Genomic DNA, 24396 nt, shown 5'->3' with positions numbered 1-24396 from the left:
ACCGAGGCCCCTCAGGCCCCACAGGTGGGCAGGCCTAGGGGTTGGCTGCATCCCAGGCCTGTGGAGGGCCCAGGCCAGGCCTGCCCTGGGCCTGCAAGGCTGTGTCCCCCTGGGCTGTCCCCATGACACAGGTGACACTGCCCTGAGTGGGGCTGGTCATCTTCTTCCATCTCCCTCCTCTCTGCAGGGTACTGTGGCCCCATGGCCGCTGCTGGCGGGGAGAGGCCATGAGAGCTGGGGCCATGGTGCTGTTTGGGGGCTCCCTGATGGGGTGTCAGCCCTGACAACAACATGAATTTCAATGTCTGGAACATCAAGGAGATGCTGAGCACACCAACAGCCCTTGGGTGAGTGTGAGTGGGGGGAGATGGAGAGGGGATGGGGTGTAAAACCAAACGCTTGGCAGGGGTGATGGCAGAACTGATCCAGAACTGATCTGTGGCTAATTAGGGAAATCTCATGTGAATTCATTAACCTCTCCAGGATCCTTTTTATGCCTCCAGCTTACCAGCACTGCCATAGATCCACCATTGGTGGAAATTTAAAAATCAGCATTGGCTGGAAGCTGCACCTTTGTCTATTTCAGGGTATTTTTGGGGAAGCCCTGTGAACTGTCCTCATCTCATTAGATAAGTTAAGTGTTCCTCTTGCCTGTGCAGAGGGCAGATAGAACAAATCGTGATGTGCAATATTATTACACATTATGTAACTCAAAAATTATTCCATATCCTGCATTTATACAGATGGCTTGTTTTTTTTCCCAGCAGAGGCTAGAACTCCCCACATCTACAATCTATAGTGAAACAACAAATATTCAGATGTAAACATCTGGAGGGAAATATGTAAGACAAGCTGCAATTTGAACTTCAGAGCATCCTTTGTATCACATGTTTAAAAAAGGCAATAGGACTCATTCCCTGTTTGACTCCAGAAAAGCTAATTGATGAATTTGCTGCTCTGACCCTCTGTTAGTAAAATAACCCACTTACATAACTAACTTGTTCAAATTCACAGTTTTAGTCATACTGTCTCTTTGGCCAGATGTTACCACAATGATGGATGATAATGAAAACATAATACTCATTTTCTCGCCCATTATAAAAATGCTTGTCATATACATATGAATTAATTGAATTTTGCACAGATGCAGCGGGCAAAGGGGAGCCAATTCAGGGAAAAATGTATTTATATCTGTCACAGTTTTGTCTTTATAATTGTGCATTACTTAACTCTATTGTCTTCTTGGTACCTGCAGATTTATTTTGTTTGGTTTTTTGGGGGGGGTTGTTAGTTTTCAGTAAGTTGTTTCTTAGTTGGAGAACCTGTGACATTCTTTCCTGTCAGAGACTGAGGAGGGGAAATTTAGAGAATATATTTAAAATACATAATATTATATATAAAATATATAATTGCAATTTTATATTATATACAAGATACATAAGATACATTTTAAAACTATATAAATAATTCTGTGGAGTTATGCCATAGGAAAGGAAATGAGTGGAAGAAGCACAGATGTCTGTTTGGAAAGGGATCACTTGTATTTCTTTCTCCTCCAAAGTAGCCTATCACCTACAATGTCTTCCCTTTTAACTCATTTATTAATGCAGGAAGAAAATATAGGCAAGATTTTAAAACCCACTCCTCAGCATTCCACATTTCTTACAAGTGAGTTCAAAAGGGTCAAATAGGGCATAAAACATTAGTGGAAATGCAGATGAGTTTTTGGAGGAGGTAATAAGAGGGAGAAAATTTTCTCTGGACAATTAACTGTTTCTAAAGGAAAGAAAAGTTTCCCACAGGAACAAGTGAATGTGTGTGTGTATTTGAAATAGGGGGGGAAAGTGCTGATTACTTTTCCCTGGCTCACTTCTATTACTAGAAACCTTTCCCACCACAGCAGGGTATGCTGTTTAATCCCCAGAAAACTCTTTCAGGGAGCTTTAAAACGAAACATAAAATCAGCGTATAATCTAGGCAGAGTATGACTCACTCTGTGAGTTCTTTGCAAGTTTGAGTCAGGGTGTTACTTCTGAGAGCAGCTGCCACCAGGTCCCCGGGAAACACAGAGCTCCAGTGATGCATTGCCCTCACAGCCACAGCTCTGCACAAGCCCAAAACTGCTCTGGGTTTTATTTGTTATCTGTCAGACACACAAGTGATTCTCTGCAACCGTAACAGCCTGAGAAACAGGGTGTGGGGAACCAGCCCTGTTCCACCTGGCTTTATGTATGAATATTGGGGTAATAAAGATATTAGAAATGAAGCAAAGGAAAGATTATCAGGTTGGACAATAATACCAGGGTGCCAGTTATTTTAGGGGGTGGAAGGGGGGCCACATGACAGCTATACTGGGAAGGCTTGGTCTCAATTGAAGTGTACTGACAAAGCACACAGTTTTTATGGATTGAAATGCAGCCGTCATTCGGGAAAGTGCCACATTAGAGCACCTCTGCTGTCTGCTCAGCAAGGAGGGCTGGCAGAGGGAGATCACAGAGGGTATGAGAACAGCAGCCACAAAAACAGTGATGATACAACCAGCCTTTGATTGATTGGGTAAGCATCACAGGAGTGTGATGCTGAAAGCACATTTCAGAAACCATCAATAACTGCCTTGGTCAGGGAGCTCGCAGGCCCTGAACTGAGCACAAGATCCCTGTTCAGGCTATTTACTCTTGTAGTGCTACCATGAGAGTGGCAGCAGGGAACCAAAGTCAGTATCTCTGCTAAGCCAAAAAATCCTCTACTGTTAATTAGAAGAAAAAAGACACAGGAATAGTAATAAGAAACTTAATTTAAAAATAAATTAAACTGTACAGCCCAAAGGGTTAAATGCTTGCCTGAGGCAGAAAGATTATTTAGACTTGATTATTTAGATTTGAAATTGAAATTATGAGAAATTTCTTGTACCATGAGAAAAGAAGTAACTTGCTAAATGCATAAAAGCTACTCATATACTGACTCCCAAAGACATCAGAAGCAGAAAGCCTGCCAGAGAGTGTGTAAGGCCAAGAAATTATGAAAATATTAAAGAGGCATTTTAAACAGGTGCTTGAAGTTAAGGCCTTCTTGGGCCACTACTCTCTATGGTTAATTTCTGGTGTTGAGAGTAACTTCCAAGTTTAAAAATTTCATTCAATCCATTATCCCATGAAATTCCATCCCACATCACAAGGTCACATATTTTGAAGTTGCATTAAGGTTCGAGAATAAGCAGAAAATGAAAGAGACAGCCAGGACAAAGACCTGGAGAGCAGCTGTAAAATTCCAGAGCCTCACAGGAATGAGAAACCAGGTCTGTAACTGAAGGTTGGAAGGTAGCTTCAGGATAGAGAGGGGGATGGAAAAAAAATTGATCTCCAGATGCTTAACTTTTAATATAGTTTGGGATGTATTTTGTGGGAGCAAACAGGGCTACTCTGCAGAAATCCCAATCTCCTTTTAAGGAAAAGGCTCTGTTGTAACCAGCTTGGGACAAAGGGCTGGCATGGATTCCAAGGCAAGAATGTCTAGGCACTATTGAATCACAGCTGAATGAATAATGAATAAACTCACAGAATATAAAAATGACCTTGAGAAATTAAAATAAGACCAGAGGGATTTTGAACCTGAAATCTGGAAACTGGATGCAGTGTTTAAGCTGAATAAGTGAGAGGGATTTCATCATGGTTAATACATTAGCGCCAGTGCCAGAATCTGTTTATAGAAATTCCTTTTAGGATATGGTGCAAATTTTTTGCAGAAAGCAGGTCATGCCATTCCAGAGGATGGGAAGCAGAAGAATCATTTTCTGCTGTGATTGTTTCCAATGAAGAGATGGCAAATGGCTGGAGGCTGCAATAGCAGCTAAAACTCCCTGATTTAAAACTCCAGCTCCCCTGCACCCAAAGCAAAGTCTGATCCTTGCTCATTTGCTGAGCACATTGGCACATTGGCAGGCAGCTGATAGTGAGGATGGGAGCAGTATAGCAGAGCTAGAGACAGTTCCTATAGATACAGGCTAAAGCCAGGAGGAAGAGCAGGTGAATGGCAGCTCCCAGAATTTAAATTGGATTTGTTGTGATTCAGCCCTGGTCCCTAAATGAGGAGGAGCAGAAAGGGCTGTGAGATTTTCTGGATGGGAACCAGGAGAAGAGAGACTTTATGGCACTGATCCTACTCAAGACACTGCTACTAGGAGAGAAAGATCTCTTCTTTGGGAAAGAGGCTTTACTGCACTTTGAAGAAATGTGTCAGAAAGGTGTAAGTGTGCTTCACCCACAGTGCTTGAGAAGAAGAGGGATGTTGGCACAGGTTCAGTGGGGATGACAGAACCAGAGAAAATCACTTAGAGCAGCACTGCAGACAAATGTTACATTGCAAATTGTGGAAGTGTCAGTTTGCTTTTTCAGATGACTCTTAAACCTTGGTGTTGGCACATTAGGACAGATCCAAACAACAGAACACGAATATCAGTTTTTAAAAAAAAGATTGGTGAGGCCTATCACAATTTACTGTTATGAAGCTTTAGTTTGTTAATGTCCTTAGAAGATCTAGGAAACATAAGAAGAGGGTTTTTATCACATGCTGTGTTTGTTTTGAGATAAGGCAGAACCTTTCAATGAAAGGTGAATGTTTGCATGTTATTGTGCTAAAATATTTGGAGTGGAAATCAGAAAATTAGAAAAATTAAAGAAGTTCCTGAAAGTTCTAACTCCTCCTATAAAGGGGGAATTTCCACTGACAACAAGGAAACAGAGACTGGGAAGATTTAGCTGACCCCCCAGATATGCAGAACCCTGCAGATTTTTTAGGTCACACTCATATCACGAGAAAGGGTTGGAGCTGCCAATATTGCAATACCTTGCATTAAGTTAGGTAGGAGAATGAAGTCATTTGACCATCAGTCAGCAGAGGATGATTTACCATTTTTTGGTGCTTTCAAGAACTTGTTTTACATGTCTAAAGTTGGTTTTGCTTTGAATGCATGTGCCAGTGCCAATACCAAAGGAATGTTACAGGCACCAACACACATTTGGGGCATGGCTCATGATAGCAGAAAGCCAAAAGTTCTCCTGAGGTAAACTATTGCACTCCTCACTTAGGAGGGACTGCTAAGTGGGATTGCATACCTTGGATGTTTCCTCAATGATTATAGGAAAGAGTTTATATTTAGGATGGAGCATGCATCCCTGCATCTCAGGCATTCTGAAGGGAATAGTCAGGTGGTTAGAAGAGCTGGAGTTGCCTGATCACACATCTGATCCCACATGTGATCACGGCTGTCTGATCTCTCTGTCAGGGACAAGCATGGCCAGGATGATGGCTTGACCAGATGGCCTTGTTAGTAAATTAATTGCCAGCAGTGTTAAGCAAGGGGGAAAGAAATCCATTGCTCGGGGGAATGAATGTATTCAAAAGAGACATCTGTTTCACCTCCCCCTCTGATTTCCTAAACCAACTGCTGAGGTAGTGGACTTCAGACAGAAAAATTGGGCTCCAGAGCAGCCAAGAGCTGCCTTTGGTTGTAGTACAGAGTAAGTTAGGAAGTCACTTGGCTCATAAAGTCCTCTCAGCCCAATACTCCTCATAAAATCTTTGTTATAAGAATCTTGTGCTTCAGGTATTAAGTACCACAGAGCATCTGAGAAAACAAGCGTATTGTGGGGTGTGGTATTCACCAATTGTACTGGATACTTTCAAAGGGGGTTTATCAAGACTATAGCACATCTAAAGATTATAAAAACCCTTCCTCAAACTAAGATAGAGCTTTCTTTGGCTGGAAGACAAGAGGATTTAGAAAACTGGTGTGGGAGATGTACTACTCACATTGCTCACAGGGTTCTGCCTGTGTGGGGTCATGGCAGCCCATGTGCTCACCTCTTTCCCACATACTGCCCTGTAGATTAAGTTTGTTTTTTTTTTTTTACAAAGCTTAGCTGAGATATAAACAAGAAGCTGTGCAAATAAAATTGTATTCAGATTTCTTCTTAGCAGATTTGGGGTCCAGAGAGGGATTAAGGGAGAAGGTTTGAATTCAGACAGACTTATCAGGCCTTTTGAGAATCCAGAAACCCATACCTCATCTATTTTTGCCTGCAGCTCAGTGTACTCAGTGAGTTTAAAGCCAAAAGTATTAATATGATATTGTCAGTCACACTACTATATAATGGAGACTGAGCAGTTCAAGTACTGCTGCTAAATCCTTTCCCTGTTGTGTCTATGATGTTTGGGCTCCTTCCAAAACTAGGGATTAACCAAACACGTCACTGCTAATAAATATTGGGGTAATCATCTCTTGTTATACACATGAGTTATTATCCTGTTCCTTCTCCTTTACTTGTATCATTTGATATGGAAGAAAAACCTTGTGTAAATTTTTCATTAATTATTTTCATTTCTTTTGGTCTCTAGTTCCCACCTCCTAGAGCAGCAATACATCTCTCCATCTTGGCAGCTCAAAAAAAAGCAAGAACCAAGAGAGGGTAGATTTAGATTGATTGTTATGAAAAAATTCTTTTCAGCAAGGGTGAGGAAGCACTGGCTTAGATAAGCTGTAGATAGATGCCCCATGTCTGTAAATGTTCAAGACTGGAAGGGATGGCACTATGAATAACATGGTACAGTGGAAAGTGTCCCTGCCTGTGGCAAGAGGGTTAGAACTAGGTGATCTTTAAGGTCCCTTCTAGCCCAAACCATTCTACAATTCTTTGTGAAAAATTAAAGAAGTCTTTTGTATGTATTTTTGCTAACAAAAAATTGAAGCCAGTCTCCAACACAATGAGAAGCAGTGCAGCTGTGCAGGGGAGCCCTTGTCTGAGGGAAGCTGGTCCTGTGCCACAACCCTATTCCATAAAGGAGGAGAGCAATATAAGAGAGTTTCTGAAGAGGAGCAGAATCAGAGTAACACAGCAGAAAATCAAGAGTATCTAGAAAAGATTTATTTGAGTAACGCTCGAGGGAAAGAAGAGCACTTTTGTGTAGCATGTTAATAAGTTTGAAATACTTCCAACAATTCATATCAGTTCATCCAGCCATATGCTACCTCTATTTATTTGTTGTTCTACTGTGTCAGACTTAAGGCATATGGAGAATAAATGCCCAAGAAATGTCAACTATTACTCAGCAAGGTTTATTCTCTTGGAACTGCCTTCCAATTAATCAAAGCAACATCTGAGTTACAACAGAAATTGTTTGTCTTTTTAATTGCTCCAGACTCATTCACATCTCTCTCTGTACCATTTCAGGCCTAATAAGTTTTCCACGAGGAGCAGCACTGCCAGTGACTACTCGAGTCTGAGTGATTCTCAGCTGCTCTTTGGCTCCCAGTTCTGCCCAGAGAATGTGCAGTCAGCAGCAGGACTGCTGGAGCTGGGCATGCAGCCGGGACAGCAGAACTCCCAGGATGTGAGTCTTGCTCTCAGTCAGCCTGTGCAGGCACACAGCCACCATTCAAAGTTAATGGAAAATTCTGAAATTGAGTGGTAACATTTGCAAATGTCAGTAACTGCTGAAATCAAGTGATCATCTTCCTACATACACATCCTTACTGTGACAAGATGAAGTAGCAGCCTGGTCAGATGAATGTGGTATTTATAACAGATTGTTATAAATTATGATTGAGATAGGTATTATTTTCTTCAATCACATTTTTCAAGTTACTCAAATAATATTAAATTCTTTTCAAGCTAATATTTTTAGACCACCTACCTAGCCAAGTTAGAATATATGTCTATTTTTCTTTCATTTCCTTAGCTTTCCACAAAAATGACAGAACTACTCAGTGTTTGCTTCCCTGCACTGACAATGACCTTGCTGCATTGTTGTTATGGTAGATGCTTGGATGATTTTGGATAGGGCTGAAGAGTTTCTATGCTCACAATGTTTCTCCTACAGCTCATGGTTTATGATGTTAACAGTCTCCACTAAAATAGTTCCTGCGCTGCTAACAGAGAGAACTAGATTGAATAAACACACCTGGAGCCAAGATTAGGAAAGAGGAATGGTGCCAGCTTGGAGGCCCCAAGCTGTCCTTCAGTTCCAGATGCTATCTGCTGTCCAATGCATTTTGCCTAGGAGCGGTTTTCATCAGACACAAAACATGAAACAAAAAATTAATGGAATTTGCATTTTCTTATGTTTTAAGAAAAAGGCATTTCCATCTTTGTCACACAGTGTCTGGAAATTTTGTAGAATGAAGCTTTCACATTAATATTAAATTTCTTGTTCGAAAATGTGTATTGAAGCATGTGAAAAACTCATCTACAGTCTGTCGATGTTGCTAGTTGGCAGCAAAATGATGTCATCCACCAGGAAATTCAATAAGATTTTGTTTTAGATTTCTGCACAGGGAGATTCTTGAACTTTTCTGCAATTCCAGGAACACTGGAATTCATTTATAGTCTGTTTTGAACACAGAAGGAAAAAAACCTGCGCACCTTATAATTGCAGCAAACCAAAAATCCTCAAGATGAGAGAAAAGCTTGTGTCTGGAGGAATTTGGGCTGGGTCTGAGTTCCACAGCGAGTTGATCTAACTAGGCACACACTAAATGATGCATAATCTCAAAAAATTCTTAATCTCCTCATCCAATCTAATCTGTCATGTCCAATCACTGTGATGTCTGTCTGCAAAGCACTGGATAAACAAATGGCTTCTTCTAATTAATGTTCTGATTGTTTTTGTGCTTCAACATTTTTCTTTTGTTTATGTCACAGAGTGAGACCAGTATTTTTACCAAATACCAGACAAAGCCACAGTTATTTGATGAAGAAACGAGAGAAAAAGGTTCTCTTAATTTTTGTGCAGGAAGAATGAAAAGTGTCTTGGAAAATTTTGAAGTGAATAAGAACAAAATAAAGGAAAAATATGACCGGTATGTAGACATCCACTGGAAATTCTTTCCATTCTGGTGGTTATCACTCCCTGCAGCTCCTCCTTCCCCTCTTACATATTATACATGACATAGCTACATATTTCTCCAAGAAAAGTATTGTCAAGTTTTACATAATTTCTAATTGGAAAGAGTAACAAGGTAAGAGAATAGGGTTTATTAGCAATTTATGTAATACATTCAGTCGGAAGCCCCACAGAGCAGCAAAACTCTGGCCTGAATTTACTTTTGTGTTTCTTTGTCTAATCAGCATTGTTTCTTTTTTCTGTATTGATTCTCTGTTAAAACCCTTATTTCTCAAAATTTTATAGGCTGTGTGGGAATTTATAAAAGGGACTCTGAGGATGCCCTTCACATTTGGGCCCAATGAGGGGATTGCCAAACACACTTGTGTGCAGATTGCATCTTCATAAACACGCACATATCTCTAGAATTTTATTTCCATACAAAATTGTTATGTTTTGTTTGTTTGTTTGTTTGTTTTTTGTAACAGACAAGTGTTATTTGCTAATATAATTTGCATCTGTTCTTTGTCAGATGTCAAGAATTACATGCACCCGTAGGTCCTGAAGGACTTTAAGGAACAAGCCAGCAATTTTAAGCTCAAAAATTTAATATGGCACCTCGTGCAGCTATAAATAATTCTTAGCATGGTAGATTTTATAATGTCAGAACCAAAGTAAAGTGTGTTTTTATTAAAAAGCCTTTGATCAAATCTGGCTATGTATCTCTCTTGCCTTTTCAATGAGCACTATATTTCTGATAAGACAAAATTTTATTCTCTATTGCCTATTAGAGGAAGATGAAATGAGAAAGTAGTTTTAAATGTTTAGGCATCACTCATAATTATTCTTTATTTTTTCTTTAAATGGCTTATGCTCCTTCCTACACTCCAGACTTGCTCCCAGATTAGAAGCCTGTTTTTAGAAATAACTATATTATCTTTGTAAAGATAAGTGTATAATTTATCAGTTTGTAGCCTCCTCAAGTTTGACTAAGAAAAATAGTATCTTCCTTTCCATAAGTCTAGAGAGATTTCAGAAGCACTGCCTAATTCTCATAACTAGATTATACCTGACCTCTGCATATTTTTGGCTGTTGTAATTAGATCACTCAAATGATTGACTTAAAATGACCTGAATCTTCAGAGAGGAAAAGGTTATCACTTTGCTTAGCAACCATCCGTGCATTTTGGTGTGGTGGGTTAATCATGAATATAGGCTGCTTCCTGATACGCTGGCTCAACTTAAAAGGACAGATAACAGAAACCACAGGCATAATCTCAGGAGAAAAGGATTTGCAGTATTTGTTCTTCCTGGCCTGGGCTTTGTTGATGCTGAAGCTTTTCCCACGTTTTTCCCACAGTTATTTTAGTCCAAACACAATACCCGTGTATCGCAGCAACTGGCACGTCACCGCACAGGCTGGGTCCTTCCGGAGCAGATAACACAGTGATCACACCCCAGCAGCTAATGGACACTTGTGCAAATGCCAACAAAATTTGAGAGAGAGGCCAAAAATCTGACAGTAAAAAACCCATAACTTAATGTATATGATGTATATGGGCATGTGTGTATATGTATTTTTTTCTTTACTTCACAGAGTCCATGTTTTCCTAAAACAACTGAGGTGACTTCAAAGGGTTATGCCCCCTGAAGTAATTGTGTTTTCATGCTAACATTTCATACTATACTATGCCTTACAGTGTTTCCCTGTCTCATTTCTACAGTGATCTTTTCAATTTTTGTACATTTCTGGTTCATACTTGTTGTTTTCTTTCCATTTTAGTGAAGTCCTAAGCTCCTTTATTTCCAGCACCAAAGACAGGTTTCAAGAGGTACGTTACTTCAAATTCAGAATGTAAAATAATGAAGAGTTAGAAATACCACAGACCACCCAGTGTTCACTTTCTCTCCTTCACTATGCTGATATTTAAAATATTACAATGTGTGTCTTAAGTACTCAAATACTTTAAACCAGCAATTGTAATTTTTTTTGCATGTACCATTGCTTTTGTGGCCTTAGGATCAAGGTCTTTAGGGACTTGCCTCAGAACCAGTGTAATTTCTCTGGGTCTGTGGAGCAAAACAAGCTGTAGTGGCATCCTGCAAATATCAGTTCCTTTACCCTTCTGCCTGAGGAAAGCAGCCTACTCTCAGGATTAGTCATTGTGGTCTGAAGGTGAATGTTTCTCCTCCAACACTTTTATAACTAATTTTAGTAGTTATTATTAATCCTATTTTAGAGATCAGTATCTCTTTTTTTGAAATCTATTCAGATTTCATGAGCCTTTTGAGCCAACCCAGATCTTTGGGGTTGCAACCAACAGCTGGACAAATTGTTTCAAGTGACAGATAAACAACCATTTTCAGTCTGTTCCATTCCATGACTTCCAGTCGTTGTTCTGTGGAATCTGGGGATGTGATTTTGCAAATAAACAAAAGGCAATATTTTAATTTTCCCATTGCAGCTGCAAGTGTCCTTGGAGAAGTTTGAAGAAAAGTTTGATTCCAAACTCAAATCCATTTTGGTTTGCCAAGAAACCTTTTCCAAGACGTGTAAGTCCTTCCTGTGCTCCTGTTAACAGCAGAGGGCACAGTCAAACTGCCAAATGTCAGTGTGTTGTCTGGAGGCTGGGGTAAACTGGGCAAGTCATGCCACTCACAGATGTTCTCCTTAAGGGAGAGAGAAAATAAGACTTATCCATGTTATGGACGTCCATTTTTGCATTCCTACTCTCTCATTTCTTCCCTTTCTCTGCTTTCTTGTACTTAGGTGTTGCATGGTTAGACACTATTCTTAAATAGATAAACACACCTCTGTTTTTGTGTTTTTCTAGAGTATGATAATTTTTAGACTATCCAGAGTATTAATGGAATACACGGTAAAAAAAACTTAGATATTTATATCCTGAATATCTGGTTTCAGTTTTTAGGGCTTTCTCAGATTTTCTTATGTTTGTTTGAAGTTTTCCATAGCTCCTCTGTCCTTGAAGTGATTAAGTTTTGGATGTAAACAAAACTAGTACGGCTCATTTCTTGAATAAGAAGCACATAGTCAAGCACACTATTGCCATGATGAAAAGGTGACCTCCAGAAAAACTAATAATGTAAAATACTTTTGAACAACTCTGTCTCTCAAGTGGCTAATCACAGAAATCTTTACTGAGGGAAAATGCTGCATGAAATTGTTTCTAATTTAGCTTAGATCTGAGCCTTTGAGAGTACATTAATTTTTAATGCTGGTATGATGCTTTATCAACACCCTGTCAGGACTGCTCAGAGCTTGCTCTGGTCTGTGCAAGAACAAAAGGCCATTTTCAATATACACAAGAAATGTGAAGTGAGTTGTATCTTGTGAGATGAAGGCAGCAGACCTTCACAAAAGCACAATAGTATTCACTGTGTGGCAAAATGTGGCTTCCACAAAGCACATCTTTGACAGATAGCTTTTAAATCAACAGAGCCCTCTCAGGCAAAAAGAGTGGAGTCTGATGCATTATGCTGGAGGCCATGATAGGCTGTACATTCAAATACCAATCTCATTGTACTAAGAACATTCCCTTGTCGTGCTTGGCAAGTGCTCTTGGTGGGACCCTAATGTAAACAAGAGTCTGTCTGCTTTGGCCAGCACAGCAAATTCTCTATTGCACTTTTTCCCATCGCCTAATTACTTCAGTGTCTCAACTTGTCCACTCTGCAGCAGGACTTTGCCTAATTCACATACCTCATGTACAGAAATTGTTGTCATGGCACCAAAAATCAAATCTATTGTTCATGAGTCTCCCTCTTCATTCCATATCATTTACTCAGTTGTTCTGTTTCCTCTCCATATCCATTTTCAATGAATGTGCCTTGAATGAAATGAGAAACCTCCCAGACGTGCATGCTGCTAGATTCCCAAAGCAATTGAAAAGAAAAATTGGCACTTTCTGTAATGCATCATGCTGCAGAATGTTGAATATATAATGAAAATCATCACATGCTGCACAATATTGTTCTTTTTATATTCCTGGGAGGTTCATCTGTCGCTGGTTAATTGTAGATAAACACTATCATTTGACTGATATCACAGTGATGGATAATTAAGTTGCTACTAAATAGATACCTATGCTAGTGCCTTGAAAAGAGGCAATTCCCTTGAAAAATTGTATAAAATTCCAAAACTCAGGTGAAAGAGCTAATAAAGTTCTGAATGTCAGTGAGTGATGATGCAGTACCTTCAGATGTGGGTGACATGGCAGACATGTTAAATTGTTGGCAGGGAAGGATTTCACAGGTAGAAGAGGAATGCAGAAGATGAAGAGAACAAGTGCACCAGGACATTCCAACAGCTCTGAAAAGCAAAGGAAGGTGGAACTTGAAATCAAGTCTGTCTTCATCAAAAGCTTATAAGATTGCATTTTTAGCAGTGGGTAGCAAGCACATTTGCATAGTCTGCATAGCCACCAGGAAAGAACAAAACAGAAAATATTTTTCAAAATGTATTTCCCAAGCATTTCCAAATGCTGTTGGGTGGCATGGTCTGTGCAGGAAGATTTTTTAAAATGTTCTCTTTTGAGTGTTTGTCCATATGTGCTTGCCCACAGTGGATAGAACTGTGTCTGGCACTGGAGATGAGAAAAGGTTTGGCTGAGCAACTTCCACAGAGGCACAGGTGCTCTGTGCCTTGCTCATCTCGGTGTGCAGTGTGCAGGGATGTAAAGAGGCAGACAGACTCTGTGGCCCCAGTTCTTCCACCTTATATATATGTACAGCTTCTCTGGTTGACTTGCCCACTCATTATTTGCTCTTTCCTTCTGGTTTCCACTCCTGTAACTCATTTCTTTGCATATTTTTCCCATTTTAATTTATATACCTGCGCTTCTATCAAAACATTCTATTATTTTATACAAATGTCAATTTTCACTCAGCCCCCTCTGCACTGCTTTACTGCTTTGTTATCTGGTAGTTCCAGCTGTGATAGCTCAGAACAGCCAAATCCTCCACAACATCTTGTCTGCAGTGCACATGAGCAGCATCCTCCCAGTCAGTGTGCCACAGGCAATCCTCTGATGTACTGCCATCAAGGGTGACAAAGTAATGTGCAATATGTCACTTACAGAGGTATGAGGTGATGCAGTTCTCTGACAAGATGTGGTGCCCAGTGAGTGGTTTTCAAACATGACTTGCTTCCAGACTCCCCAGGCCCAGCAGCTGCTGGCAAAATTTCCAAGGGGGGGGTGACTATATTTAAAATGATGGGATTTGAGCTTGTTTGCCTTGAACAGTATGGTCTAGACTAGGACACCCAATTCAGACTCCCTTATGTACTGTATGGATAGAAAAGACAAAAAGTTTGAAACTCATTTAAAAAATGTTTTTTCCATGTAGCTGCTAACAAGTCAAGCAGTGACTGACAAAACTGTTGAGGTGAGGGACTTAACCAGATTCCAAAACATCTCAGCATGGATGGTGAGAGGAAGTGTAGATGTTCCAGTAGATACTGAAACCCCTCATTGTCACAATTCAGGGCTTGGAGCACTGTGTGCTGTATCCCAGGGTGAGATCAGGGGCAGCTCATCTCACAGTCCCCCAATGCAGGTGCTATCTGATGTCTTGTGGAATGGGATCCAGCACAAATCTTCCAGCTAACTGCTTGGAGTATATCTGAGCAGGATGCAGCCATGACAGCCCAACTGTCTCACCCTCTGGCACAGCTCCATAGCTACCCAGGGAGAACATGTAGCACTCTGCTGAGCTCCAGAGCTGTCTTCCCTGCTTGTGTCTCACCAGGTTTAAAGCACCTCCAATTTCCCCTACTGAATCTGGGCGTGGGGGAACCAACCTCCTTCCAAAGTGTTATTTAAAGCCTCGGTGCTGTTAGTGCCAATTTCAGGATGAGCTGCATAGATGATGATAGAGAGACATCAGAAGCAGTTGCTGTTTAATATTCCTAGGCTGGGAGGCTGGTGCTCTCTCCCTTGACTGCTCAGGCTGTAGTTTTCAGCTGCTGGGAGTGCAGCTGCACCCAGACAGGCTGATTTGCAGGGAACTCTCTGCAGCACAGGGTGGCAGCCCTTCCCCGAGGTCTTTCAGCCTTTTATCTCATGCCAGATTTCACATTCCAAATGTTATTATTGTAAACAGTAGCATCTGAAGACTAGGGTACAGCAAATCAAAACACAGCAATGTTTCAGATTGTAAAAAACTGCTTTGTTTAAATTACCTCAGGAGAGGCACAAGTCTGTGCATAAGTCACCCATTAACTGAGTAAAGATTTTCTGTCTGTGATCAAGTTATTGAATAACTATCTACTGCAGGGTTTATTTGAAGAGAACCTCTGAAGCAGCCCTTCTTGATCATATTCAAAGAAAAGAGACTTGACTTAACAGGGTCCTTGATCTGATGTAATTTGGCTTTCTCAAGGCCTATTTTTTGTAAGCCTTTATTAACACTTATTTTTACCTTGTTTATTAGTGTTTGACAAGTCCAAACACTCCTCTGGGTATGGAAGCAAGGAGGGAAGGAGGGTGCCCCTCCTCTGTACTGAGGGTTTTTTATGCAGACTACTCCTACACGTACAAACGAAATGCTTTCAAAAGGCTGGCTGCTGGTTGCTTGCCGGCAGCATGCTGTGCTGAGTCAAATGTATGTGCAGATCACAAGCCCAGTGGATGCAGGACTATTTTTAGACTGAGGATACCATGTTGTAGAAGAATAGACAGAGTAGGGAAACCAGAAAGTTTTAAAAATATTTCTGAGCTAAAATTAACTTAGAGGGAAGAGCAGCAAGATAAGGTAAACTTTCAGATGTTGCCCTTCCTGTACCTCCACTTTATAGACATGGAAGGTGATAAAATGACATGAAAGGAGTTTCTTCCTTTAGTCACTGCTGCTTTCCCTCTCTTTGTAGGTTGGCAGACTCCCCAAAAATCTGCTCTCAGATTGCAGATAGATTATGTCTAATCAGGGACATGAAAAGTCTAAAAGGCCCACTCAAACATTCACTCCCCTGTTACAAATTCTGCAAGTTATAGATTTGCAGGTTTCTAAAACAGTCTAAATCTGTCAGAGCAAAACACTAAAAGATCAAAAACAGCAACCAAATTGTCTGCAACAGCATATTGTTTGAAATATGTGCAGCTGATCCTCAGAAATCAGCCAAGCTCCTACAGAGAACAAGGCAGAGCCATGTGGTGATGTGTGTCCTGAAATAACGGAGAAATTCCCCTCGAGCTCAAGTTCAGGAGGTGGTTTTATTTCACTGTGTGTGAGGATGATGCATGGATGAAGCAACTGCTGGATTCCTTCTCCCAGATGACAGCTGTGTGCACTGTGCCCAAGCAGGGCTCCTTTGGGGGGAGGCAAAGTTAAAAACACAGCTGGGCACAGGGGATTCCTGGTGCCAGGAGGTGCCATTCCCTGTGTTCATCCCTGAGCAGCACCTCCAGCCCTGTGCCACCCCACACCTCTGCTTCGCGTGGCTGAATGAGGCAAACACTTTCAATCTCCTTTCATAAGAGGAGATTACCATGTAAGCACTTAATTAACCTGTAGCTTTTCTCTGCCCATGTCTTAGTTCAGTCTCTTTCTTTCCTTGCACCTAAACAGCTGGGAAGGTCTGTGGGCTTCCAGACATTCCAGGGTGCATAGCAGTACTGTCAGCCAGAGCTGGTGTACTGCTGTGCATCACACTGCCCTGTCTCACCTGTAGCCTCTGGTGCTGGCATTTGCATCCTTGTGTCACTTGCTAATTAACTGAATGCACTTTGGCTTTTTCACCCAGGTGACTACAGCAGATTTTAAGCCTGTTTGGCTCATGAGAAGGTCTTGATAAGCACCTTTCAGAGCTGCATTGTCCCCTCATGCCACTCAGCTCAAGAGCTGATGCTTTTTCTTTAGTTGAGTCTTATTTTTTAGATTTCCCCTTATTTTTCTCTTTTTAAAATTATTTTTTAATTATTACGTGACAATTTCCACTGAAAAGCTTGGTTTGAATCTACAGAAGGACCACTGTGCTTTCTTTGTCAAAGAAGTCTACCTTGCCTTAGTGCATTAAATCACCATCTACCTTTTATAAAATCTTGTTCTTATTTCATTTCCCTCCATATCTTTAAGTACTTTTCTCCTCAAAGTCTGTTCTAAAACCTTTCACTCTATGAAAAGAAATTACTAAGCCCATAATTGCTCAGGTTTTTTTCCTTTCTTCCGTCCCAAAATTTTAAAACATCTGTTTTTTTCACAGAAGCAAAGCCCGTAGAATCACTTTCTGCCTGCCACTCTCTAATAGTTTTTAGCTCTTTAACCAATTCCGTTTACAGTCTGACAGAAGGGCATATCTCACTGAGATAATTAAGTCCCTGGAAGCTTAATGAAAATAGCTGAGCAGGAGAAGGGATCCCCAGTGCCCTGCAGCTCTGCAGCCTGTGAGCACAGCACTGTGGGGCAAGAAGTGCTCACCAAGGAGCTGAGATAAACACTGTTGAGCAGGAACAGCTTCAGGTGGGCTCTCAGCTCCTCTGACACCAACATCAATCAAACATCTTGGATCTGTAGCAAAAGAAGAGTCATTAATTGCAGTAATCTTGTAGCAACTTGTTGAAATGTAGGCTTTATTCTGATTTTCTTAGGTATGCAGTGCTCCAGCACTCCAGGGTTTCAGTTATCCTGGCCCATTGGTTTGGCAGTGCTTTACTTTAGCAGGAATGCTTTGGATCCTGTTTTATGCCTACCAGCCAACATTCCACACCATCTGTACACACCTTCCTGCACCCTTCACAGCAAAGACCAGCCATGTTTAGCTCTTTCTCAGCTCTTTCTCTCTGTCCCAATTTTCAATTTTAAAGTAGACTTCCACAAGATTGCTAAAGATTTTTCATCTCCACACACACTGTAAACTCTGTTCCAATTCCAGAGTGTATTAGGCACAGCAGTGGTACCTATAAGAGTAATTGAAGCTGTATGGGGGGAGTTATATTCTTATCCAATCATGTAACACAAATCCCTGAGGCTTTATCAGTTTTTCAGTAAGACTGACTGAAGCCAAGAGCAACTTGCTCCAATTAAAAACCCTCCCAAGGAGCCAGTGCTTCCACAGGACTCTACTGTGGCCTCCACTACCAAGTGCTGGGCACAGCTGCCTGGTTCAGGTGGTTTCTGACCCCATATCTTCCCATGACCAGCAAATGGAAATTCCAATTCTTTGCACACTTCTTAATAATTTCCCTCTTTCCTTCAGTTTTCAGCCTCCTGTGCATTTCTGACCAGTTTCTCTGGTTGTACTTCTTAGCCATTAACCTCTTACAACTCCATCCTGTTCAAGCCCCATTTACCATCACCTGGTTGCATGACAGTATTGTTTATACAGGGGTGGATCAGCTATACTGGGGTTCCCCTGCCTTGGCCATGCCTGTCGTGCACCTGGCAGACAACCAAGCCTCAGCCTTCCCTGCATTCAGCCTACCAAATTCTGCAGCTCTGCACAGCCTTCCTTTTCCAGCTGCCACATTAACACAGGGAAATAAGGTTTGCCCAATGCAGCATCTTATACATTTCAAGTGCCTTGCTTTAAAAATCCACCCCATTGTTCATTGCTTGGGGTTTGGGAAGATCACAGCAGGAGTATTGTGGAGATTCATGCCAAGCCATGCAGGAAGTAGCAATAGTATTGATAGTACTTTATTCACATTTACAAATAAAAGACTAAATGTGTATATTATTGATTTCCCCATTTAGTGCAAGATGCTCTTCAAAGTCACTCCAGCTTGGTGCTGAAAGCTTTGACAGATAAAAGCCAAATGGAGCAGGCACTGCTGGAGATGGAGAGGAGACTTGCAGCCGTAAGTGAAGAAATTAATCTCTTATTCTGAATCCTCATTCTGAATTTCTCCTGCTTCTTCAAAATACAGACTGAATATTAAATTGCCTTGAAATGGTGGATTATAAAGCAGACTGTTCCTGTTATAATGAAAGGGGAAAGACATATTAAAATGCTAATTCTAGGCCAGATACTGACAGAGGCTTACCCAAGCACTGGCTAACAATGCTGTAAGCTCTGATGAAGGCCTGATCAGTAAGAGAGGAAGCCAACAGTGCCTTGATGTGGCAGGCTGTGATGGAGCACTCACTGCTTCCTCACCTGACACATGCCTTTGCTGGAGAAGATGGTGCAGTGCATGTCTGTGAGGGGAGAGCACCTCGCAGAAGTGCAGCACCTTGTCCCATCAGCCAGGTGTGTCCCAGGGAGAGGAAAAAAGACAGAAAAAGAAAACAAGTGGATATGAGAGACACAAGAATGACCGGTCAGAGACCTCCTGATCAGGGCTGGTTTCTCCAAAGGCCCTGTTGCAGGAATTGCTTTTGGCAAGGATGTGTCATACCAGTGCATGAGAAGGCAGTGCTCCTAGGAGAGAGGGTACACAGAGGGTTAGGGGATTGCTCTAATCCCAAACATCTCACCTTTGTGGGACAGTTTGAGGGTATCTATTACACAGGAAGATACAATTTGCTAATCTTTGGGTCAATACCACACTGAAAAATGGTAGCTAAAACTTTCTTACTATTGTGCCTTTTTGTGTGTTTTTTACTTCTTCTGCTCTGCTTTCTGATTCCCCAGAAAGATGTGGAGATTTTGGATATGAAATCCAGTATACAGCAGCTGAAGGAGGGTCAGGAGTCACTGCCAGCCCAGCTGTATGACCAGTTCCTGAAAGCGTGTAAAGAACTTGGCTTCCTGAACCTGTGTAATACCACAGCAGAGCAGCACACACTTGTGTCTAGTGCCAGCCTGCCCCCTTCCATGTCAGATAAGTCTGCCCAGACCTCCCCTGGGCTGTGCCAGCACTGTGTTCTGAGTGAGGAGTACCCATGCTGCCCAGGCAAGAGAGCTTGCAGCAGCTCAGGCTGGTCTCGCTGTGTGACAGTAGAGCAGCAATGTGGAGACTCCCCTGGAAGGAACCAGGTCAAAGAAGATGGCACATCTGAGGGTGATCAAAACCCAGCCTCAGGCAACAAAGCCAGCCCCACTGCTACAGCAGCCTGTGGCAGAGCAAGTACCTTTTTGCAGGAGGTGAAATCCAGCTTGGAGACACAGAGCTGTACTCCAAATCTTTGCATGTGCCGGGCTGGCAGACACTTTTTGGGGATTAGTCAGAAGAAACACTCTCCTATACCACTGGAAATGCCTCTACCAACCCCACTGAGGAAGGCGTTCAGGAGAGGCACTCGAGGGTTTAAACCCCTGACACCATCACAGCAGCAGCAGCAGCCTCAAGTTGGCCACCATTCTGCACAGAAAGCTACACCTGGGAGAAAACACAGCAACTGGTCCACAGACCACAAGGTGGACAAGGCAGCTGTAGGGAACAAAATAAAACAGAGTCCAGGAAGGATGTCCTGGAAAAAAGCAACAGGGAGAAAGACAATGTCCTTCACTAAGAGGAAAGGCGAATGCTCTGGATGTCCTGAGAGTGGGCTGAAGCAGAGGAAGGCAAGTGGGATTATTGAGTTGGAAAGCTCCAGAAAAAATTCCTTTCCCAGATACTTGGTTGATCTCAATTCAGAAAACTCTGACCCGGTTTTTGCAGCTCCCCATCAGCAGATCCTCAGCAGTGTTCAGCTGGGGCTTACAAAGAATTTCCCACCAGTGCCACACTCTGATAAAAGCCTGCAACAACTTGCCAGCAGAAAAAATAGAAGTCTTGAAACTAAAAAAACAATGAATGCTTCCAGTGTGAAAAGGTATCTCTTGGATTCCTCTCCAGAGGAGGATGTACTTTCCCTGTGTAGCACAACAGGTGTAAAGCAAATGAGCTGCTTCAGCCTCCAAAGCTCCTCAAGCTCCAAGAAACCACATCTGCTCATTCAACAGAATACAGCCTGTTGCTCTTTACTGTTTGATTGTGATTCTTCTGATTGAAGGGGTTTGTTTCATGTTTGGAGCCCTTAGTGCAGGATGACCATTTCAGTTGCAGTTTATTAGGTGTGTTACCTGCTTAGTCACGGGCAAGACTCAGGCCAGATGCTCAAAAGTGCTATTGCCCAGTTTGAGATATTGTAAGGGATCTAAGCAGGGCTCTCCCCTGGCTTGGAAAGCTGAGGGGATCTGTATTGTTTTACTTCCCCGCTCCTGGCAGAGATACCATGGGCTTGAGTTACCATAGCCTTTACACAGCAGCAAAGTACCTGACACTCCCTGGGAGGAGAGGGCTGACAGAGCAGATGATCAGCTCAGTCAGATTTGGCACTGAGATCTGCTGGAAACTCCTCAGCTAGATCAATATAATGCTGTCTCTGTGGTCAGAGACTTCACTGTTTCTCACTCATAGTATCTCTGTCGGTTTGTTCTGTAAAAGTTCAGGTTTTTAGTAGAGTAGTATTGCTCTAGTTGATTTCGATCAGGTTCAGGTTTGTCTCAGGAGTTGTTTGTGAACTTTGGGCAAGGACAGGTTTAACTGAGGAAAACCAAACCCCAGCATCTCAGGTTCGTCCACTATCATATCTCTTCACCTAACAGGCTGAAATTCCTTGGTTTCAGAGATTCCAGGAAGTTTTGTATCTCTTGGCTGATTAAGGAATTCTCCAACATACCCTTTTCAAGGGCAGTGGTTCTCAGACACCAAAGATATGACAGGCAGATGCAGCAGATGAGATGTTGGACAGTCCCAATTCCCACAGAGCAACTCTTCTCAAGGTACCCAGCTGTGACTGTGGGCAGCTCCCACTGCTTCAGGCATTTGTGTGATTTTTGATCTGAAATGTCACCAGCAAAAGAAATATTTTGGTGTTGACAAGACCACATGGCCACAAATTCAAATTATCCAGCTTTGTCATCACAAGGAAAGTGGCTGGGATCCCTTTTTTGTTTTTGTTTTTTTGGTTTTTTTGGGGTTTTTTTGTTTGTTTTTTGGGTTTTTTTAGTTTTTTTTTTTTCGCTTTAATAAACTCATCTTCCCCAACGCCCAGTGTCTCTATGTTGTTTCTTTTGGCAGAGGCAGAGTTCCTGTTCCAGCAGGAGACCAGGCAGCTGTGCTCTAGCGTTTAACTCCCCTGGACTGTGGAATTGGGAGGATTCTTTTTTTAGCTCCTCTCTGGTGTTTAAAGATGGAAACCTTCACTCTTCCAGCTTAATATTGGTCCAGTGATGTTAATTAACAAGGAAGAGGGTGAGGGGGGGAAGGTCAGATATGGGGAGCCCCCAGAGCCTTGGAACCTTAGGACTCCTCTGTCGGCGAAGGGGGTTGGCGATGGCTGCCAGCATCAGAGGCTGCTTGTTTCATGTTGCCCTTGTGTACCTGTCTCCCCAGCAGCCCCAGCATGGCCTTTGCTAGGCAAAACCTGTTTGGGGGGTCTGCCACCCCGTGCGCTTTGGGATTGGCAAAGACGGGTACAGGTCTCTGTGCAGCCCCTGGTCTGGATGCAGGGAGCTCAGCAGCACATGGCTGAGCTTGGAGGGACCTCTGGAGGTGTCTGCTGCAAGCCCCTCTGCAGAGACAGAGCAGGAACTGGCTCCTTGGCACGCCAAGATGGAGCATCAGTGTTGTGGGGTGCAATGCAGGGCTGCCCTGGGGACCCCAGCAGCTCCTTGCCACACACACACACTGGAACACACTGCAAAACAAAATCCCTGGAGATGAAGGTGTAGCAGCAAGAGCAGCCAGCAATGCTTTCCCCCTGTGTAGGACAACCTCCCTGGTGAATGGGATGAAGCCCTCGATGCCACCCTGTCCTTGCCTATTCCCACTCAGGCTCTCCTCGAGGTTTTAGCAGCCAACAAGAGCATTTGTCCCAATATGGCTGTGACTATGGCAGCTCCTCTCCCAGCCTTGCTGGACAAAAATGGAAGCATGCATGCTGCATGACAGCAGATTTCCCATACACTCTGCTTGCACTCTGGTGGAGCTGGTCCTGCCTCCCAGCCTTTACTCCCAGTTCATTGTCACTGGCTCCTTGCTGGAGCAGCCATACCCCAGGTATGTGTGGTTTCTCCTGGCCTTTGCCTCCATGGAGCTCCCAGTACTGGTGTTTGTAGGGGACTTGTCCCACCCTTTAACCAGGGAAGCTGCCAAAGTGGTTCCTCCTGCAAAACAAAAAGAACTGTGGAGGGCACAGGGCAGAACCATAAAACACACAGTGGTCAGAAAAAAAAAAAAAAAAAAAAAAAAAAAAAAGTAAAGGTGGGTTCTGGTCTGTCTGAGGGCATTTAATTGGGGCAATTTTCTCTGAAACTCTGAATCCAGAGTTTTGAAGCTTTCCTTGGGGAGAACCTGGGAGAAAGGGGAGAACAGTGATCAAAAGCCTGTGACACCCAGGTGGCTGTGGGCACAGGGGTTGAGGGAATTGGTTGCATCCTCCACCCAGCATCCCCAGCTGTGCAGGCAGCAGTCAGGTGGCTGCTGCAGCAGCACAGAGCAGGGGGCTCAGCTTTTCATCTGCCAGTGACTCACTTGGCAGAGGAGGAAACCTCTGACAGCACTGAGAATGTGGAGGTGGCTGCTGTGCCCCTGCCTTGTGCTAAAGGTGCTCCAATGACTGTGGTATATAAGTATATATGTGGTATATAGGGCACAGCCAGTTCCCTTCCCACAGTCCCACTGCACAATCAGCACTGCAGCTGCACCTTCCTTAGGATGAGACCATCCAGCTGCGGTGGTGCCCAGCGCAGGCAGTGCATGGTGCAGTGCAGGATCACATGCACTGTCCCCCTGTGTGGCCTCCCCAGCACTAATCCCCAGACTAGCTGCCTGCCCTGCCTGCTTTCTGGGGCCCAGTGTACAGCATTGTCCAAATTCCTGGACCTGCGCTCAACTGGCTGCTGCAGAGTCCTGACCCCACAAAGGAGTGGATCGGGTACCAGAAATGCCTCAGGCACTAGTGGTGAACACAGTGGCCCGGGAATGGAGAGGTGGCAGGGAGCAGGAGTGGTGCACTGTGTGCCACTGCCAGCACACAGGTGCTGCCATGGGGACCTGAGGTGCCACATGTACCTGCTGGCCTGGCGAGAGAAGAGAGATGATGATGACAGGACTTTGCCAGGGCCTCAGCGGCTCAAGCACGGCTGAGGTGCAGGCAGGGAGCTGGAGTGCAGGTGTCACCGTGCAGGATGGGGTCCTGAGCTGCTGTGACTTTGGCACCACAAGCCGTACCATTACCAGCTCAAGCCCTGGCAGGGTGGGCAGTTTTCCAGCCGGACAATTAAGCAGATTAACTAATTACCTGAACCTTGGCAGGGTCCCACAGCCCAGTGGCTGCCAGGGCGCCGTGTATCCGTGCTGGGAGGTTGAGAGACAAATGTAGGGCATTTTGGGGCAGGTGTGGGGTAGGGCTCCCCCAGACCTTCAGAACCCTGCTAGTGGGTCCGACTGCCCCCTCCCGCCGCCTACCCCTGGCGGCCGCGGGACCAGCCTCGGCCACAGCCCGCTGCCACCACGGTGCTTGTTCCGGGCAGCATCCTCTCTCGCCGTGTCCTAGTCCCCGGGAGCCTGCTCTGGTGCCCCTCCGGGATCCACGGAGGATCTGCTCCACGGGGAGCCCGTCCCCGGGAGT

General features: G+C 43.3%; 1 protein-coding gene across 1 annotated transcript; it reads left to right on the top strand.

The window, feature by feature from the left end:
• IHO1 (interactor of HORMAD1 1) lies at positions 1–23917 on the top strand. Its single transcript, XM_079317114.1, has 9 exons — positions 1–347; positions 7227–7386; positions 8697–8854; positions 10661–10709; positions 11343–11430; positions 18589–18692; positions 19469–21714; positions 21772–23361; positions 23397–23917. The coding sequence occupies exons 1-7, from the start codon at positions 292–294 to the stop codon at positions 20768–20770; spliced, it is 1917 nt and encodes a 638-aa protein (XP_079173240.1). The 5' UTR covers positions 1–291; the 3' UTR covers positions 20771–21714; positions 21772–23361; positions 23397–23917.
• Positions 23918–24396: the final 479 nt, after the last annotated feature.

Source organism: Erithacus rubecula, assembly GCF_903797595.1.
Source record: "Erithacus rubecula genome assembly, chromosome: 13".
NCBI classification, from domain to species: Eukaryota; Metazoa; Chordata; class Aves; order Passeriformes; family Muscicapidae; genus Erithacus; species Erithacus rubecula.
The sequence above is the reverse complement of the archived record's forward strand: the minus strand, read 5'-3'. Positions and strand labels throughout refer to the sequence as shown.

Excerpts from the sequence above, each read along its gene's own strand:
- IHO1 (XM_079317114.1), top strand. The coding sequence starts at position 292 with ATGAATTTCAATGTCTGGAACATCAAGGAGATGCTGAGCACACCAACA. Across the intron at positions 348-7,226 it reads AGCACACCAACAGCCCTTGG|GCCTAATAAGTTTTCCACGA; the intron begins GTGAGTGTGAGT and ends GTACCATTTCAG. Across the intron at positions 7,387-8,696 it reads GACAGCAGAACTCCCAGGAT|AGTGAGACCAGTATTTTTAC; the intron begins GTGAGTCTTGCT and ends TTTATGTCACAG.